Source organism: Camponotus vicinus, unplaced genomic scaffold (genome assembly GCF_025532165.1).
Source record: "Camponotus vicinus isolate PSW18456_S1 unplaced genomic scaffold, iyCamVici1.0 SCAF_1, whole genome shotgun sequence".
Taxonomy (NCBI): Eukaryota; Metazoa; Arthropoda; class Insecta; order Hymenoptera; family Formicidae; genus Camponotus; species Camponotus vicinus.
The window spans coordinates 19308366-19329800 of NW_028141945.1; the positions used below are offsets into that span (position 1 = coordinate 19308366).

Consider the following 21435-nt stretch of genomic DNA (forward strand, 5'->3'; position numbering starts at 1 on the left):
ATGTTATATATATTTTTGACATTAAGTTTCAAAGAAAGTTTAAGGATATATGCATTCTATATGTCAAATCTCAGTATCATAAAGATTAAAACCTTGTTTATATATATAAAACTGCGGACACTTGCTGTGAACACGCAGAATTACGAAACGTGCTGCGCATAATGTAGAGAAGTTACATGTAATCACGTAAAGTGTTCTAGGTGTCTCGGAGAGAAAGTAATTAACGAGGAAATGTCTCGTGCTTTCTAATATTTTTAATTGAGACACGGTTAATTTTTTCGTTAGTAAAACACTTTATATATATATCAAGCGATTATGTAGATGAAATGCCTAACTAGATGATTAACTAAATGAAATGTCAGAACTAAAAATTATTTTCCAAAATGTTAAATTATGCTTTTGTATATTTAATAATCTCGTCCAATTAAGAGAAATATGATATTAATAAATATAAATTTAAACAATATAATAAATTTAAAACAAAAATTTATAAACTATTTTCCTATATTTTTGCAAAATTTTACAAAAATATTTGTATTTTATTGTGTGTGTATATTGTACATTCTTTTATAAAATCAATTATTTAAATTCTTAAAATCAATCGTTTAAATTCTTAAAATAAGAAGAAGGAATTTGTTTTTCGCTATTTTAAAAAATAATAAAGAAATCATAAATAACATATATATTACCGCAAAAAATTTCAAAAAAATCATTTAGAATATTTTCAAATTAAAATGTAAACTTCTCTCTCTCTCTCTCTCTCTCTCTCTCTCTCTCTCTCTCTCCCTCTCTGTCTCTTTTTCTCTATAGAATTATTTCCTACTTTTATAATAAACAATTTTAATGCGAAATTAATAAATCTTAGCCAGGTAAATATTTATATTTATTAAGATGATACTTTTATTTAAGAACAGTCTCATATTATTACACCGCAAATTAATTATGATCAAGTATCGTCCTATCTATTGTAAATCCAATATAGCTGCATCGATATTGATGGATTCGGGGATCCGAATAGACTTGAGAGCCTCTGAAAGAGGCCTGAGGAAGATGTTGCAAGGAGTCTGTAGGCTGCTATGACCAGGAGAGCAAGGACCTCTGGTCCTTGGACCCGCGTTCGAGTCCACCGCGTTCTTCTCCCCCTTTATTTTCTCGTGTTGCATCGTCCTTTTTTGTCGGACCCTCTTGCGGCCGCGTCCCATTCTGCACCATCCTCTGAATCCTTTTTAATTGTTTTATCATCGTTCTCTCGTCCCCTCCCTCTAGCTTTCTCGCTTTTTCTTCCAGTGATCTTTTCCTCGAAATGTACTCAATTCATTAGGGCGCTTAGCCAATAAACGCCCGCAGATATCCCGTATCGGGAATTACGTGGGACATGATTACTCGTGAATAATTTATACAGATATACGCACATTTTCAATTATTGCGAAACATGTTTCCTATCTGTGAGTTTGTATGTTCTGCTTTAAAAATATCTTATATCATGCCCGAAAATAGAAAAAAATTATTATTATTTATACTGAAAAGAGATTAAGATTTTTAAAAAGTTAATTAAAAATTGTAAATTAAGAAATGTATAAAGTACACAAGATACTTAATTTCGATAACAAGAAGTTAATTTCTTTATCATATGGCTACATATAATTGATCGATTCTAACAATATTAAATAAATATATAAATAATATATGTAAATAATATATAAATATATAAATAATATTATATAAATATTATATATAATATTATAAATTTATTATACATAATATATAATAATATATAAATTTCATTGAGAGAGAAAAATTATTTTTATCGAAAAATTAAATTTGAAATTTTAATTTTGAGATAAAATTTAAAAAATATATGTTATATATACACTCCTATTTTTTGTAGGATATTTCCACATGCAATATTGTATTTATCTACATTTAATTATGAATTTTATTCTTGTGTTTTTCTTATTTTTTTTATCAATTAAAATTTTCCAAAAATTCTAAAACTTTCAAAATAAAAATCTCGAAAATATCTAATTAATTATACCAATAATGAATTCTCATTATGATTTCTCATAATGATTTCTCATTCGTAGATATAAAAGATCGTTGACAGAACTTGTGAAAGGTACAACGTTCGTTATTGGTGAGACACCTATGCTGCGGCGATGTAATGCGTATCTTGAAATGTGCATCTTACATCACCGGCAGTAGCCTACATATCACTATTTTATCGTATATCTCCGGAACACGTACACAAGAATTGTAATTAAAAGGAATACTTCCAACGAACCGGTCGGCTATCCTCGCGAAATATAAATATTTAAATACGAAATAAAGGGCCGTTTCTCGATACAGGATGTGTCAAAAACAAAATTCATAAACTGTAGAAGACTAAAAAATGAATCGCACGCTTGTAGAAGGATAAGAAATTATTATGTAATTTAAAAGTTATCGTAATTAAAGAAATTATAGAAATTTGTACATAATTATATAAATTTGTGCATAGAAATAATTTTACATAATTAAAAAAAGTTTACATGGAAATTTGATAAATTAGGTAAAAAAACAAAAAATCATTTTGAAATTGAGTGATTTTTGAATTATTCTATGCGTCTCACACAAAAATAACGAGAGCTACATGAATTTATTACTTAAATCCCACCTACGGGCAATATTTATCGTCGATCCTGCAACGCGCTGCTCGTTTTGACCACTTGTGTTATTTATGCAAATTTGACCCTCCGCCTTGGGCTGCGAACAGATTTTGACGTCATTGTGCCCCGACATTAGTCAGAAAAAACTGGTTGCGAGGGAAAGAATAAACGACCTTCCCAGATCGCCTCTGTGTTTTTCTCTCATTTCGATCCCCTGAAAAAAATCATTCCCTTCAATCCTTCATCTGCTACCTTTTGCATTTCAAACTGTTTCTCTCTTTCTTTTTCAAAATTTACTTCGATCAAATCAAAATAAAAATATATCACAATTTTAGCTTAATATACTTTTCTGCATCAAATATATAAAAAAATGACTTAAATAATTTTTGTAGAAAAAAAATTAAACGTTGATTATAAATATTTTAAATTAACGATATCTTTTGATTGCGTGTATTCATCCTAAATTCTTTAAAAATATTCTACTCAATGAAATTTGAAATCAAACGATAATTGCGTAAGACTTTTATTCGTCATTATCCAAATTACCGCAAAAAAGTGCGTAAAGAATTGCGAGAATAATTTGGCGTAATCGCGAGGGCAATTGCCCGGCGTGCGTTTCGCCTCGATAGCAATAATACCGTTTAAAACAGTTATCGTCAGACGATTGCGCTAAGTGCTTGTAATCCTCCGAGCTGCGCTTTATCATCGAGCCCTGAATTATGAACACGTCGTAAGAGTAGTAAAAGACCACCTATGTCAGACGCACTCTCGCAGTGCGTACACTTTAACCTGCGCCGAAGTGAATTTGAATGAGCGGTGCAGTATCATCGCTCAGCGCCTGCATTTTTAACGTTATTTCGGATTGGTTCCTGCTTTAATACGCGACGTGTTTCCCAACCTGTTTTTCGAGTTTCATTGCGCAAGCGGAACACATACGCGGAACAAAACTTTGGTTCGAATTGGTGCTTTTATGCAAAATTCTAAAATAAAATCCATTCTTTTGCTATCTTTAAATAAATATAAAATTTATTAAAATGTATATTTAAATTTATTGGAGCTAACAATAAGTATATTTAGTAGATAAAAGCATTGTTTTGTACATAAACGTTGTTGTTAAAGCTGATTTGAACCATAAAATAGATATTAAAATATATTGGACTTAATATTATATTAATTATTATTATATTAATAATTATTATATTAATTATTATATTAATTATTATTATATTAATAATCATTATATTAATTATTATGTTATATTAATTATTATAATATGTATCTTTCTTATATATATTATTTCTATTTATATTATAATAACCAATTAAAGTTTCATATTCTAATTTAATAATGTCGAAATCTATCAATTTTAAGCAATGGGAAGCAATATTCCCGATGTTCTCCAGTGAATTTCTATGCTAGGGCATTCACCAGGTTTGCTCCTATATAGCCATAAAATTTGCTCCCAGAGAATCTAAATTTAGTTGTTCCCCGCTGTGAGATCCATGTCTCGCCGAGACGCCTTAAAGATAGAAATTTTTCGCAATACTTTGTATTTATAACGTTAAATATATATCCAATCAAATCATTATTTTATATCTTTTAATTTCACTTTAAAGCTAACTAAAGTAATAAATTTTTGTTACTACCCTTTTTAATATTTCAATAAAATAAAGTTTCTTAAGTTAAATAAAAATATTAAAAATAAAAATGTTAAATAAATAAAATACAAAAATAAAAATAAAATTATTATATTATAAAAATTTTAAATAAATAAAAATAAATAAAAATAATAAAAATCTGACAAATTTTTTTAGAGGTGAAAAATGCAAAAAGTAGTTTAATTAAATAAAAATCGTAACGAATATAAGAAATCTCTAACCTCTTCTTCGATAAGAAAGAAACTTAAAAAAGAAAGCATGCACGCAAGTTTTCAGCGAAGATATCACTCTCGTATTTAAAACTAAGTGGTGTACTGTGTAAGCCACTTTAAATTTATTGAGAGCGATTTAGTATTCGTACACGAAAAACATTGTTACGCTATTAACAACATTCGACGAGGATAAAAATAATTCTCAGGGCGTGATCACATAGTAATTAACATAATAATTAAAGCATAGAAAAATTTAATGTATATATAAATTATTAAAAAGAATTATTATTTAATATATAAATTAGAACAGATAACAATTTAATAAAAGCGCGTGCTTTTGCAATTTATAATTCAATTTGTTTTATAATTCATGATTTGTTTCTCGTTCGTTGCATTTTGTACAAGGGTCTTGTTAAGGATTAATCATTTCTTTTTCCATCGAATCAATCTCGCGATTTAGCAGACGGGAATTCCCGCCTTGTTTCTCTGTCCTGTCAACATTCCATCCTAGATCCCTCTGTAATTTCTCGACCTGTGCGGTTTAACTAAACTACCGCTCGAGTTAAAACAACGATGAGAACACAACCGGACACGAATGATGAAGACGACGAAAACTCAAGAAGTAACCGCTTCGTCGAACGCGCGATGTAAATATTAGCATTGACTAAATTAGACAGAGGATTATCTCGGGTATCATTCTTGTGACTTTGATGTCATATGTCAAAGTCATATGTCTCTACGAATGACCATCGTGAGAAATCTGAGATTCTTATTGAGGCTCTATCACTTTTAAATTAAATGCATCTCTTTAAATAAGTTATAAAATTGCTTAAGCATTTAATTTATAAATTATTGCATGATAAATATAAGAATAAAAATATGCTAAATGTAAAAAATAAAAAATTAAATAAATAAAAAATAGTTATTTAAAAATTAAAAAAGATTCGTAACAACTACAAATTTTTAAATTTAATTTGAAATTAAATCAAATTAATATATTTTTTATTTTTAAGTAAATTAAGTTATATATATTTTAATTATATTATTAATCCATATATACTATATATCATAATTAAGATTTCAGCATTAAATATTCACATAATAAAAAGATTAATCCTATTTAAAAAATATATATGTTTAATTTGTAGATCATCGGAAGAAATAATTATAATATATTTTATCATTGTTAAATTTCTCAAACTTTATTTAAATAAAATCAATATTATGTATGCTTATAAAGTAAAATAATATCCTAATCAAACTATATGAATAAGACGATTAAAATTCCATCAATATTAAGCCAGATTAAAAACGCACAAGACACACATATACTTCATTCTTTTCCAATCCTGTAAGAGTCTCGATGTTTTGCATGCAAAAAAAATACGCGCGATTACGTGAGTCCTCAAATATCGCAGATTTCGCTGACACGTTGAAGAAGGCAACGGCGAGGTCATCGTGCGTGACTCAGGATCACCACGTGAAATTCAAAGGCAAAAGGAGATTCGAGAAGTCGGCGGATTCCAGGATTACGTGGACATGGTCATCTTTTCTTTTTCTCATCGACCGTTCTCGCCGTTTCGACCGGATTCTTCCTTATTGCCGGCTCCGTCGAATCTCTTATCCAAACGGATAATAAAAAGGACGATGAGCCCTGCCGAGGAAGACGATAGCGGCCTCCTACATACTGATGCCTGCAACATCCATACGCAGGACCCACTCTTTCGGGTAACGAGTACGTAACGAGTCCTCTCGAAAGTGCGTCCACCTTTGCATACCGGTGCGCTTCACCCCTTCTCCCCCTCCAAATCTTGCAGGTGTGGAATTTTTTCCTCTTCTCTTCTGAGCCGCAGGATACTCATTTTGGTCACACAGGAAACCACGCAGACAGCCAAATCGCCACGATCAATCAATCGAAATGATCCATGTCGTTAACTTTTGACGAACTTTTTAGGGATGTTTGTAATAATAATATAATAAAAAAATCTTATGAGGAAAAATGTGAATAGAAAGAAATTTAGCAAAATATTGTGACAATAAATTTGGAAGAAAAAAAATACTTTGATAAAATATTTATGATATTTCCTGTGAAAAATTTATGCATTTATTTCCAAATAAAATTTTAAGAATCAAAAAAAGTCTGTGCAGTTGCATTTTCCATTAAAATGAACGAATCAGCTTCGGTAATGAAAATCAATCGTGAGAAGTTCTAAAATTGTATCTTCAATTTTTTTGATGTCTGCTCCTTCTTCATTTTCCAAGAAATAAAATTAATAAGCTGAAAAACAATCACCAGCAAGGTATTCTTAGTATTGTCGATTCCATCGCGACAATATGACAGATGAAGATTTTTAAAACCTCGATCGAGCTTTTGGAATGCATGTTTAATGCATTAAACAACCGATCTGGAAGGGTTAAAGTCCTAAATTCGTCCGGCAACAATATCCAGCGCCTATCCTATCCGCAACAATCGACAAAAAAAAAGCAGCTCCGAGGACAGGACGAATGATGATCGCGAGCGTGCATGCATCCTTCGGGTGCATCCTAAATCTCGTCCAATGAGGAGTTCTCGGGTAAGAAGTAGGGGAGGGAGATACGAAAAGAAGGAGGATCAGTGCGAAAGCAACGGTTGCGAGCACTTCCTGCGCAACAAGAAGAGGGTCCTGTGCTGCGGCACCGCCGTGTAATTGAGGTCCTACGATCCCTACGGAGTCTTGGCGGCGGTGGGGGCTGCCCTATGTAAGGCCCTGGAAGTGACCAGGTCCAGTTCATCCAGCATCAGGACTCCACTGCGTGTCAGGACTCGCGCCGCCGATTGTCAGTGATTATCCTTCGATTCGGATCATCCGCGAGGAAGATAGCTTTGGAAGGGAATCTTCGGAAGAGTATCCCTTCGTCCTGGTGGAGACCGACCAACTGTCGTCGATGCAAGAGAGAAATACGAAGAATACACCACAAAGAAGATGAAAGTGAACGTGACATTGATCGTGATCCTTGCTCTAGGACTCGTTGATGCGGCCAGAAGAAGAGTCAGGTCCACGACGGCGACGGTGACGACGACGACGACGCCGGCGTCGTTCGTCAGTAGACAGTTCGCCTTCGTTGGGCAACCTGAAGGTCAGTGCCGATGCTTTCAGGGTCGAGAGTCTCGAGTTTCACGAGAGCTTCCTGCATGACTGTGGTAACGATAACGTAACATTACGACGTGTGTTACGTTAACGTTAACATGTCAAGGACATAACAATATCTAAAGATCCTTAATTTTGCTAAATTTATGCTGCTCTTGCAGAATTATTTATAGTAACATTTTTATAGCTATTTATTATTTATAAATTATCTTATTTTCTGTTTCTCTACTATTCTTAATTACAAAATTCGTTCAATTAATAGAATTAATATCTTAATAAAATTAATATCAGGCCGTCGTTACAAGCGTCTTGCGCACCCAATCAAATTTCAGAAGTAGAGACTCTGTGGGAAAACTTTGACATCCAGAAACTGGACGACCGCTCGGAGATCTGGAAGAACGCTTCGCTGAATCATGACGAAGCCATTCTGAGCAAGCAATACCCGGGACTTCCGAGCAATCCGGGCGACACAAACGAGCTTCCGAGTCCCATCTCGCCGCCGCTGCAACCGGTACCACCGTCGCAGAAGCCTCCACCGGGCTGCCAGAGCCCGAGGGGCCAGTACCCGAGCCCGAAAAGCTGCGCCAATTATCTGAATTGCTGGGACGACGTGGTGATCGAGCAGACCTGTCCAGACGGCTTGCTGTTCAACGATGTCGCCGGTTACTGCGACTTCGCTTTCAACGTCAATTGCGGCGATCGACCGCCCGCCACGCCGAGTGAGTGCGATCGATAATCCTGCGGCGCGAATGGTTCATTTATGATGAGGCCCAACGGCCAATTTGATCATCCTTTAATCGCGATTTCGTCTATTCGATCAGTGGTTCTCAGAGTGGACTTACTTGCGAAAAGCCAAAAGAACGTCAATATCACTTTGACATAATAATTTGATATAATAATTTTGACATAATTTAGATACATATCTAATTTTTTATTATCCTTGCTAAGGCTCTTACAGTAATACTTCTTTGTAATTCTCCATTTAAATACCCCAATTGAACAAAGAAAAATAAAAGAATAAATTATATTTTTTAGTATTTTTTTTAAATTTAATGCTTTATTGATATTAATAATAATGGAAAAAATAAAAAGATAAATTCTGTTGTTTGACAGAACCATCATTACCGCCAGAATCGAAATATTGCCCGGATCCGAACGAACGTTACAGAAGCTCGACCAACTGTTCGGAATTCTACGTATGCGTCGCGGGCAAACCGACCAAATTCAGCTGTTCTCGCAGTCTGGTCTACAATGACGTAAGGATTCAGTCTAAAAAATGCGCCGTAAATGCTCGCGGAATTTTAAGTCGCGAAACGGCATGCTGCTTAAAATAGACCCCGCGAGAAAAATCTTATAATAAAACTTATAATTAAGAAATTATTTAATATAAAATCCTGCTAAAAAAGATAAATTAAATTTGATTTCTAGATTTTATAATTATTTCCATGTTAAACATTCAAATATCATATCATATCTTTTAGTACACATTAATAATATATAATGTATGTATATAAAAGAAGTTATATGAATTTTTGCGTAGTTTTGCGTATTTTCAAAATACGAGTAGCATAAAAATTTGAAAAGAAAATCCAATATTTTGATAGTTTATTTCTGCATCATTCTTCATACTTTTATCAATTTCTAAAATAGCTTAATTATGCAAAATGCGAAGAAATAGATTTTATACATATATATTTAATTTATTATTTATTGAAATTTCATATGTTATGTTTATAAAAATATTTTTAAAAATATTAAAACTAATAAGTTAAAAATTACTGAAATATATTTAAAAAAAATTTTTTTGATTTGTAGATGTAAAATATATTTCATAGAAAAATATATATATATTTAAAGAAAATTATAAGATTATTATAGATATGCGATGAATTTACTTAAAAAAAAAATAAATGATACATTATAATTAAGATTTCATGTTTCAGATACTGAATGTTTGCGATTACCCATACAACGTGGACTGCAAAGGCGCGGCCACGCCGAAACCACCAAAGCCTACCCAACCACCGACTCAATCTTCGCAAACACCGACACAACCTTCGCAATCACCGACTCAAACCTCGCAATCGCCGACTCAACCTTCGCAATCACCGACTCAAACCTCGCAATCACCGACTGAACCTTCGCAACCCTCTCCCACCAACCCCCCACAACCACCCGTTTATCCCCCACAACTGGCTTATCCTCCTCAACCGCCGATCTATCAACCTCAGCCTTATCCACCACCGCCCCCTTCGTATTCCAGGAATCCTTGGCTGAGCAAAGTCGAGTCTGATCCCTGGCATCAGCGATCACAGGCGCTCCAGCTGGAGGTTAACAAAGAAAATCCCATACAAGAAGCGACCAATAATCAACTATTAAACAATCGGCCCACGCCTATCGCGACCGAAACGTCTGATCTGGTGAACTCGTGGCCTCTGTTCCAGGTGATACCAAGCGAGTTGGCGAATACTACGTGTAATAATGGCGACGTGCACAAACTCAATGATGCCTGCACCAACGTTGTAGTTTGCAGGAATAGTAAGCCTCAGATGGTGAGGTGTTCAACAGGCTTTTCGTATGATAAGCCATCGGACTCTTGCAGGCCCTTCAACATTGCCAAATGGTACGATCTCTCTTTTCTGATGTATATTAAAGGATTTTACATTCCAATTCTCGTATATTAACAAAAATGAAGTATATGCTATATAAATATAAACATTTAAAGCAATGATTTAAATTGAAAAAAATGCATTTTTTTGTTTCAGCTAATTAACGAGAAGTTTTTTAGAATTCACGCCTTGTACTAAGGATGCATATCGATCGAACTTCAATACAGTATAACATTTGTAATAAATTACCATGTTAATTATCTTCTATCAGTTTCCGATATCTGTGCAATATTCAATTCGAATTTAAATTGAAAATTTGTCAATAAGCAGTTTTATTGAGAGATAAGACGTTTAAGATAAAATAAATAAACGAGTAAAGAAATAAATCATTAATCATATAATATTTAGTTATTTTCTCTCTATATCATGCAATTCACTTCCTAATCCTATAAATAAATTTGTAATTTTAGATTAAACCTAAATATTTAAATTTAATAAATATAAATATAAATTTAATAAAATAATAAAATGTAGGCACTCTATTATATATTTTTTATACTTTAATTTTAATTATTCCAATTCAATATTTATAAATAAATATAAGTAAATAAAAAATACATCTACATGAGAAACTTATTATGGAAAATCAAATTTTAATAAATGTTACTAGAAGAGAAAAAAATAAATACATTAAAAATAAATATATATAAAAAGTTGAGTAGACTCGAGAGTTTCGCGCTAAGAAATTAATTTTATGAAATTGCCATCGATGGTAAACTGTTCGCGAAAATAATGCAATTCAGGCGGTTTATGTGGAATTCACCAGATCGCAGCACGCGTTCTCCAGGTTCTTCAGATTCTTCAAAGGACAAAGAGAGCGAATTATAAACAAGAAGATCTGAAAGGTGCGTTTCTAGCGATCCAAGATCGTTGTGAGGAATTAGAGCGTGATTGAGTCATGAAGAGAAATGTGTTGTACAAAATACATCATGTTTGACAACCGGCGGCGGCGTCAAGATGGCCGACGAGCTCCCACTGCTCGATATATCGCCACGTAACTGGAACACACACATTTTTCCATTCCTTTAGAGAACGTGCGCCAAGGCGCACGTATCTTCTCCAATTTTTTTCAAACGACCCGCTAAGCAATCTTATGCGCCGTTTAACAGATTTATTAGATCGTGACTATACTACGCGTTGAGCGAGTGTTTCTTGCCCTAATTTTCACGCATTCAGAAAGATAAATTGTCCTAATCTCGACATTATTTCATGTTTATAATTATTAATGTACATTATTGATGAAAGTATTGATGATAATAAATTAAAAATTAAATAGCATATATAATCTTTGAATAATAGATAGATAGATTTAATATACTACTTCGAGTCTATTCTAGCATTGAAGTCTCCGAGTTTGAAACTGATGATGTAGAAGTATTTGATGTATAAATTTCTAAAACCCGAAATATATTTTAATGTAATAAAAGATCTTCTCAAGTCAAGCTTTAAGAATTTAAATATTTCGAATTTTCATCGATGATAACGATATCAAAGATTTCAATGACTGAAAAAGTATAGAAATTCTTAAAATAATATAGTAAATTTTAATAATTAAGTTCTTAAAATAATATAACTACAAATAACTTATAAATTTTATAACTTTACAAACATATATATTTTATAAATCCAATTAAGTGATTTAATTAAATGATTCTAATTAATCGAAGTCGAAAATGTATACTAATAATATTAGTTTTTTGTACACACTTGTACATATATTTTAATGTATATATCTCTCTATATATTATAGTTTTACTTAAAAATATTTAATAAATATTTAATTAATTTAATAATTTCATTTAATAATGTACAGTAAAAAAATAAAATAAGATAAATAAGATAAGATAATGTTATGCTCAGTATATTTCGCGATATTCAAAGCGATATTTATTGCGTGATCAATTTCTCTTCTCTCTATTTTATTCCTCTCGTTTTCGATGGTGCATTGTTGGAAGAAAAGATGGCACGTTAAAGAGGAGATCATAAACCGCAGCGATCTTTTTAAGATCTTCCTTCGTAATCGGAATTTTGCGCTTGATTGCGCAGAAGAAATAATGACAAAAAATTATTAAGGGAAGAAAAAAAAAAGAAAAAAAGAATTTTCAGATAATTTACAGTATCTTTCGAATTATCCACACATATGTCATATGTAATTAATGAATTATAAAATTGCAGCATGTGTTACTATGTAATAATTATATAAACAAATGGCTATATAATCACGCAATGATATTATATAATAGCAGCGTCATAGAGCGGTAATATAATGATCATATAACTGTTGTAAGATTGCACGCCAATTATGTAAATATATGTAAATAATATCTGCGACATTTTTGTCGTCAATGTTTCTACGCTTAAAGGATTTGGCAGAATATAATTGGAGATATTTTGTTGTTAAATAGAAATTGTGATATTATCTTATTTTTTAAACAAAGAGTATTTCGATCAAGCCGGATGTTTTTGGTCAAACAAAATTCGAGAAATCGTTTAGAAACGGACAATCGGGCATCGAAAGTAGCGAAGAGAATCTCGCACGTTTCACTCGAACGCGAGGCGCAAAACTTGATAATTACGTAATAATGCGCGACGTGTGTGTTACGTTGGGGGAATACGTGAAGCGGCAAAAGGTCCTGGTGAAATGTAAAAAGTGAGGTGAATCGAAGTGGGGAAGATATCGAATACATATTTGGTTGCATTTAGCTGGGAATACAACCAAATCATTATGATGTGAGAAAAAAAATTCTTATATGATAAAAGAATCACTATCTCTAGAAAAAATTAACTATCAGATCATCAAGGATTTCAAACAAATAAAGATAGAGTAAAGTATACAGGGTGTCCTAGACCACCCGTACACCCCTTTTCTTTCAAAAACTAAGCATTTTAGAGAAAAACGTTTTCGACAAAAATTGTATGGTTTTGAGGGCAACATAAGATGGTGTCATTGGTTTGACCTTGGATGGCATCGTTAAGGTGAGGTCAAGGACACCTTTAATTTCTTAAATGGAACCTACTATTTAACCTACTAATTTGTCATTGCATATTCTTGTAGCTTATCTCGAGAGCTTTCCAAAACATTATAATTAAGTACCTTTTCGTTAAGTACTTTTTGAGTTATGAGGCTTGAAATAATTTCTTAATTTTACATAAACCGTAAAATATCTTGTAAAATATTCATTTTTCGACTATCTTACCTTAATACTTTTACGTACAAAATAATGAGAGGAATCAATTGGTGTAAAGAAAACACATAATTGTTTCGAAAAAAAAATGTAATTGTTAATTGCAAATTACATTTTTTCTTTCGAAACAATTATGTGTTTTCTTTACACCAATTGATTCCTCTCATTATTTTGTACGTAAAAGTATTAAGGTAAGATAGTCGAAAAATGAATATTTTACAAGATATTTTACGGTTTATGTAAAATTAAGAAATTATTTCAAGCCTTATAACTCGAAAAGTACTTGATGCAAAAATACTTTATTATAGTGTTTTGGAAAGCTCTCGGCATAAGCTATAAGAATATGCAATACAAAATACGTGGTTCCATTTAAGAAATTAAAGGTGTCCTTGACCTCACCTTAACGATGCCATCCAAGGTCAAACCAATGACACCATCTTATGTTCCCCTCAAAACCATACAATTTTTGTTGAAAACGTTTTTCTCTAAAATGCTTAGTTTTTGAAAGAAAAGGGGTGTACGGGTGGTCTAGGACACCCTGTATATGAAAATATTTCTCATATGATTATTGATTGAATTATAATAGTATGCTATATTAAAAATACGTTTTTGTACTATTTTGATTAAAAATTGTTTGAGAAAAGAATAATTATTTTTTACAAAATACAAATAAAAAAATATCTTTAATGAATATCTCTAGTAAAATGGCTTGTCATTCAAAAATTCAAAATAAATCGAGTCCATTTTCGAATATTAAATTATTTTATGCAATTATAATAATTTGTTTCAAATTTAAGATCAACTTTAAGAATAAATTTAAAAGTGAGAAAATTGGTTCGTTCTTGAATAAGACGGCGAAAAAAACATCACTTTCCCGCTGCTTTCTTGCTGCTTTTCTGCTGCCACACCCGTTTACATTTACGATTCTGCGAGAGATCGAAGAAACATTCGATTTCAAACATTATGAACGCAAAACAAGGAATACAAGATGTAGCTACTTAAATATACTTAAAGTAAATGCTTACACGTTTCTATCTTCATCGCATAAGTCTATTCGATTACTATCCCATCAAGAAAAAAGCAATAAAGCGGTAAGATATAAAACAAATAGGAATTGAATTGCAAGCGTTCACATTCGCGAAATGATTGCGATAATGATTTGCGGTAGAAGAACATTAAGGGAGAGAAAGAGAGAGAGATAATCGCATAATTTCCATGTTACGGAAGGCTTGCGGGTCGAGAAAGGAAGGTATTCGCGAGCTGGCCTCGACCTTTCCAGAAAAACATGCCGTCAACAAGCCCTGCGATTAGGCACGCGTGAAAGATCAACGATGGACGACTGCTCGAGGCTACCACGTGCCATGCAAAAGCAAAAAAAAATGTTTCAATCTCCAATTTTGACGTCATAAAAACAAGTATAATTTGTTCATCGCGCGCAAAAACAAATATAATTTCTTTATATATTTTTTATTCAAAATAAAAACATAAATTCAAAGAACTAAGAAAAAATGTAAAAAAGTAAAATATGTACATATCTGATATAAAAATTTATAAAAAATAAAAGTTTGAAAATTATATATGATACAAAACTGTAAGAACAATTATATAAGTGCGTTTTAATATTTATATTAGTAAAAAATATAATTAATTAGAAAATATATTGTAAGAAAAATGTGAGAAATTTTGATAAAAGTTTAATAAATTATAAGGTCACGAGATGTATGATAAGCGGTAGTTACAATTGTGTCCGTCAGAAAATCAGAGTGTGTCGTTACGAAATTTCCGTCACGAGGAATCGCCTTTCTCTCACCTTAATGACTGTCAAAGGACAACGTCCTTACGCCGGCTAAGTTGCAAAGTGGCGCACGATTAAATGTTAACATGGGTCATGCAATATTTCAGCAAAATAAAGTTTTACGAAATTTTTATTAATTCTCTATTTTACGTAAAAGAAATATTTTTTTATTCTTACATTTTTCAAGCCCTCTAATCGTCATTTTAGAATCTAAAATTAACAATTACGCTATTGCATTGCATTAATAAATTAAAATTAAAAATAATGTATAAAAAATGAATGGAAATAATAATGAAAAAAGTTATTAATTGTCTCCAGAAAGACGATTAATTTCTTCGCGGATGCCCTCCTTTATTTTATCAAGTAAACCGAAGTTTATTAATGCATAATTTCAGCTAAAGGTCTTGGTGACCTTTCCGCTCGCATCTGCCTTTTCTAATAATAGCGAAGCGAATGCATTTCATAGTCGGAGACATTATTTTATTTATACACATTGTGATGTATATCGGTGCAATAAATATAGAACATTATGCAAGTTCCTGTTAAGCAGGTAATACATATGCTGAAAAATTCCATTACGTTATGCAAATTATAACGTAATGAGACCTGCTATGTAAAATCCGCGAAACATTCGTGAAATGTCGCACGACGTGTCGGTGAAAAATTTTATTACGTGTGCGAACGAGACTGCTATCTTTCAGAAAGTGTTATGTTTAAATATAATGTAATAAGAATTTATATCGCATACATAAGTGATTTCTTGAAAGTGGGAATTATTCGGATAACTATTTAAAAATTTTTACAAATCCATGAATTAACAAACATGTAAATGTGAGACTTTTTTGTTCACAATTAACTGTTTCTTAAACATAAAATTTTTATTATGTATTAACTATATTAAAGAAATTTATCTTGAGAGAGATAACAACATGAGATTGCACTTTGAAGATGAAGAAAATACGGAGGAGAAATCCGAAGGAGACATTCCCGGCTTATGTTTCGTCATCGCGTTCCACGATTTTTTCACGTCGACAGGGAAGGTCCTCTAGGTGTGACTCGAATTCTTCGACCTGTCGCTTTTCTGTCTTTGTCTCTCTCGTTATATTTTTCCTACAGGTCGACTGCACCCAAGAGAAGGAGAAGGTATATTATTTCTATTGCACACTTGATTATACATCTTCACAGATCCGCGAGTTTCGCTGTGAGAAAGAGCGAGTGCGAAAGGTGATCTAGTAAAAGATTCTAGCAAGATAGCTCAAGATAAAATTATCGAACGTATTAGAAAATATGTTTTTTTGGATTGTCATGTATCATTTTTCACGTACATTTATAAAAAATTATGCAGCAAATTTTTATTGTTTTTAAAATAATATCAAAAAATTATTTGTCAATATTAAATATAATAATTAAAGTAATTAATCAAATATTCCTTAAAATACATTAGTTTCCATTATTAATTTATTATTATTGATACAAAATAAATTTTAAAAATGTCATTTATTAATTGTCTTGAAGAAGAAAATGTGATACAATTTGATACAATTATTCTCATTAAACCGTTGCTTCAAAATGCATTCTTATTATCTATTTTTATTTTTTTCAATAAAATATTGTATGAAATTTCTGCAAAATATTAATAACTAAATTAATAAAGCAAGATTAAAATACAGTGAAAGATTTCTATTGTTGCCAATTCAATTATGTATTATAACGCAATTAAATATATCAAAAATTATTTAAATTTATATTCTTTAATTCTTTTAAATATTTTTTTTCTCTTTCTCCGACTAATCACGAAATGAAAAATCAAAATGAACCCTTATCTTTTGCTGAATTTTCAATCTAATTGGATCGAAAGTGTAACTGGGTCATCTTGCCGGAGATTTTGCAACTTTGCAAGGCAGATAAATGTTTTAAAAAGCGAAACAGAGAACGAAATGCGGTCTGAAAATCCGGTTTGGGGAAAACAGTGACAGAGGGGAATCTCGGGTGGGTCCCGATGTTGAAGACCTCGGGAGCTGGATCTTCGTGCAGCGATATAAGCTATCTTTTCAGGCTTCTCGGAACGCATTTAACCGTCCTCGACGGTATAATTTTAGACTCGTGAAAGGACGATACAGCGATACCTGGCCAATGGCCAGAAAGAAAGCTACGGTCTTTTGCTGATAGTGCATTTCAATGATATTGATAACGCTATATAAAAGAAATAATCGGTAAATTGTTCCGTCCAGTTTTGCATATTCTACTTTAAAAAAGAAGACTTTTTTTAAAATTTTTCTAAACTCACATATTCGTCTGGAAAATCTGGAAAAATTATTTCTGAAAGCGATAGTGTATGCATAAAATCCAGCCAATTATATCACGTTGCGTGCATTGCTATGAGCGCGAATCAATTAAATCCGATTAAATTAAGATAACGTATATTAATTAAGAATATATCGTCTTCATATTGATTGCCTCATATCATGACAAGAAAGCTGAAAAATATGAAGGAAAATATTTGATGCGATTTCGAAATATTTTGATAAATATTTGTGTTTGATAAGTATTTTTGTTTGATAAATATTTTATATTTATATTTATTTTATATTTATTTTATATTTTTGTTTGGTAAATATTTGTGTTTAATAAATATTTTTACTTGCTGTAACATATTTGCATTGGATATAAAATCTTTAGTTGGATCTTAGCAAAACTTAAGTGAGATTCGCGTGGCCTTTAACGCGTCAACGCCCCGTTGTCCTAAATTTGAAGATCAAGCGACCGATCAAGGCTGCGGTTGCAGCCTCACTCAAATGGCGTCGATTGTCCTAATGTGTTTTAACTGCCAGGAGACAAATTACACAATGACAGATTATACCCTTACCGCGCCCAACGTCTCTCTTTCTCTCTTTCTCTGTCTTCCTTTTTCCCTTTCCTTCTATCAACGAACGCGTGTGCGCACATATTTGCAGTAAGGTTAAACTCCGGTGACATTTTGGACGACTTTCACCGTGCGAGCCCGGCTACGGGACGGCTGCTTTCTTCGTCTTTTCGTTGTTGTTGTCGACGACGGGCGCGAACGGTTCAGGGTGCGGCACAATCATAAGTCCGATCCAAAATGGTACTTACTACTTACGCGTAGAATCCAATTCGCGACCCCTTGCGACTTTGCATAACCATAATCCAAATAAATCCGGGATAAATGTAATTATTGGAGTCTGAGAGAACAAAGTAAATAAGAGATCAAAAAAATTGTAAGAGCTTCAAATATCTACTTTATTCGCTTAATATATATAATATGAAATATAATATGAAAATAGATATATTTCTATATGTATTTATAAAAATCTATATATTTTTATATCTAATTAATTTTAAGCAGAAATGCATAACTTGTCATGTCTCAAAAACAGTGCAACATCAAGAAATTAAATGGCGTAATTAGTCGATTGAATATAAATCCAATTGAATTAGAATAAAAAGCCAGTAACTTTAATTTTTATAATATCCAAGATTTATTTTATTTGTTATAATTTTTGCGTCATTTTTGTGATATTTCTAAGCATCGCGATCAAGTAGTGTTAAGGGAGAAAGCGAGAAACTCATTGAAAAATAAAAACCGCGATGCATAATCTTCTCCATCTATGTAAATGTATTCCTGGTAAATGCATCGCTTGTATTTCCTTCGAAGTTTTCTTTTTAATTTTTTTTACATGCGAGCGAGCTGCACATTATTATGCACCGTATAAGGAAGTGCATTCCGTCCACCTTCGAAGTAACAGAAGAAAAAGTGCTAATAATAATGAATTAAAATACATATAATATATAATATATGTGTGTGCGTTATTCAAAGAAATAATCGATAAGTATATAAAATGATATCATATTATGTAAATAAGCAAACAAAGTGAAAAAGTAGTAAAATCCTTTTCCGGGGACTCTTTTGCGAATTACTTGTATGCTACCGTAACTATTAAATAACGGCAGAATTAAATTAGAAACTGCAGAGTGTAATTAGCAAATGTAAAGGAAAGGTAGAAAATTGGAAAATCTTTTTGCCCATGTTTCGCGTAGCGTTCGATCGCGGAAGGAACGGCTCGTCTCGTCGGTAAGTTACGAGCAAACTCACTCGCGCGTGTCCGTGCCTTACGTCTGCAATTCCTTACGACGGCATTGCAAATGCTGAAGGCAAAGATTAAACATTTAATTCAAATATCAGGAATTACGGGAACCTGTTGGAAAACCTGTCAGAAACACGGAAAGGTGAATGACGAAAGAAGAGAATTATTTTTATATGTTATAGATACTCACAATTAATTCATTTAAACGCGTATATTAATTAAATTTAGTCAACAAAATAGCATAAATAAAATAAATTAATTAAGAATAATTATTTTTATCTAACGTTACAGATATGTTATAGATACTTACAATTAATCCATTTAAACGCGTAAATTAATTAAATTTATTCTACAAAATAGCATATAAATAAAATAAATTAATTAAGAATAATTATTTTGATACAGATACATGTAATTAATCTATTTAAGTGCGTTTATTTATTAAATCCATTTAACAAAATGATACAAATAGAATAAGTTAAAATAATAAATAGGATAAATTAATTAAGAATAATTCTTCTGACGATAAATAGGGAAAGAAGCTGACGGAAGGAGGAAGAAAAGAGGAATCGTCGCTATTTTTCGCGGGAACAGCCGACAACATTACCGGTCGACTGGTTGCGTTTAGGCTCGTGAATCGAGGAGATAGCCGGCGAATATGTAGGGTGCAGCGGCGAGAAGTGGTTCTCCTTGGGCTTCGGTGCCGCATTCCGGTTAGCATGCATCTCCTCTCCCAGCGGCTTTTTTTCCGCGCCGCGACTGCAACGTGGGCGACGGAAAAACGGATCTGTGTGAGCACGTTATTACCGCTAAATGCGCTGCATCGCATCCCCTTTCACCCCCTCTTCCCCTGATACCCTTCCTCGGATGATGACGTGTCCGTCATTGAGTTACATTTATGGTCATAAACGACGAATACCTGTCTCGAGAAAAATGAGAGACTTGAATCTCGCATGAGACTTTCCATTAGCTATACAATGTCCGTAATAAGCTACGATTCTCTTCTATTGTCAATCAATCTAGACTCGAATTTCTCTTAATAATTTTACACACTTTTAACGCGAAGCAAGATACAAATTTCTGAATAAAAATGAATTAATATACGTGAGTAACAAGATTAATTTTAATTAAATTCTAAGAAAGTTACTATGTTAATTTTATTTCAAAATAAGATGTAGCTCTTATTTTCCGGTATACATGTAATAATTGCTCCTTAATGAGAAATATAAATTATTGCTTTACAAATTATTGCAGAGAGAGATTAGATTAGAGATTGTAAGGTGCGGAGAGACTACATCTTGACACGAGATCCGGTTATTATCCTTGTGAGAATCCGCGAAAGGAGGCGAGGAGACGTGATCCCGAAAACAACGGGCGATATCTCGGTTCCGTTCTAAATGCAACGGAGATTGCGGCACGATCGACCGACCGGTTGGTGCATCTACCTCGCAAGAAATCCTCCTTTCCCATTTGGAAGATGTTGTCTCGCGCGCAAGATTTAACGGTTTCACGGCGCTACGTGATACGTGATGATATGACAACCCGTTCTTATTTTAATGACAGATTCTTTGGAACTAGTTTTCCTCAACAAAAGTATTGAGGAATCAAATATTTCAAATTTTTTAGCAATTAATGAACGGACTTGAACGGTGAACTTTAAGAAGAGACTAAAGAACAGACGAAGAACTTTAGGAAGAAACTAAATAATTAATTATAGAAATTTCAGGTAAATTGTATTTTTTAATAGAATTTGAATTTAAGATTTGAGTGTAAAAAATAGTAATAATGTTGAACATTAAGAAATCATAAATACAATATTTTTCTAAATATTTTCTTCAAGTCATAAATATAATCTTTCTAAATTTTTCTAAATATTTTCTCTAAAAATTCGGTTGAAAGAAGCGATGTTCAAAGATTTACACTCATATTTTAATGCGTAAATATACTTTATACATTTTCAAAAATATATTATATTCGAAAATAAAATCGCGTTATTGACTTGAAAAACGTCGATGTTTGACCAAATTTCGTAATTCGAGT

General features: G+C 32.2%; 1 protein-coding gene and 1 long non-coding RNA gene across 3 annotated transcripts; one reads left to right on the forward strand and one right to left on the reverse strand.

Moving 5' to 3' along the window:
- Window positions 1–7156: 7156 nt before the first annotated feature.
- Window positions 7157–10637, forward strand: LOC145959327 (uncharacterized). The gene is made up of 5 exons (XM_083078079.1): window positions 7157–7632; window positions 7976–8362; window positions 8757–8899; window positions 9587–10266; window positions 10409–10637. The coding sequence occupies exons 1-5, from the start codon at window positions 7479–7481 to the stop codon at window positions 10410–10412; spliced, it is 1368 nt and encodes a 455-aa protein (XP_082934205.1). The 5' UTR covers window positions 7157–7478; the 3' UTR covers window positions 10413–10637.
- Window positions 10638–16976: 6339 nt separating this feature from the next.
- LOC145973063 (uncharacterized) lies at window positions 16977–18477 on the reverse strand. 2 transcript variants are annotated; one of them, XR_014439351.1, is made up of 3 exons: window positions 18159–18477; window positions 17580–17769; window positions 16977–17485 (listed from the first exon to the last, which is right to left on the reverse strand). It is a non-coding gene; the product is annotated as an uncharacterized LOC145973063 (long non-coding RNA). The 2 variants fall into 2 exon arrangements; XR_014439352.1 differs by lacking the exon at window positions 18159–18477 and adding an exon at window positions 17934–18146.
- Window positions 18478–21435: the final 2958 nt, after the last annotated feature.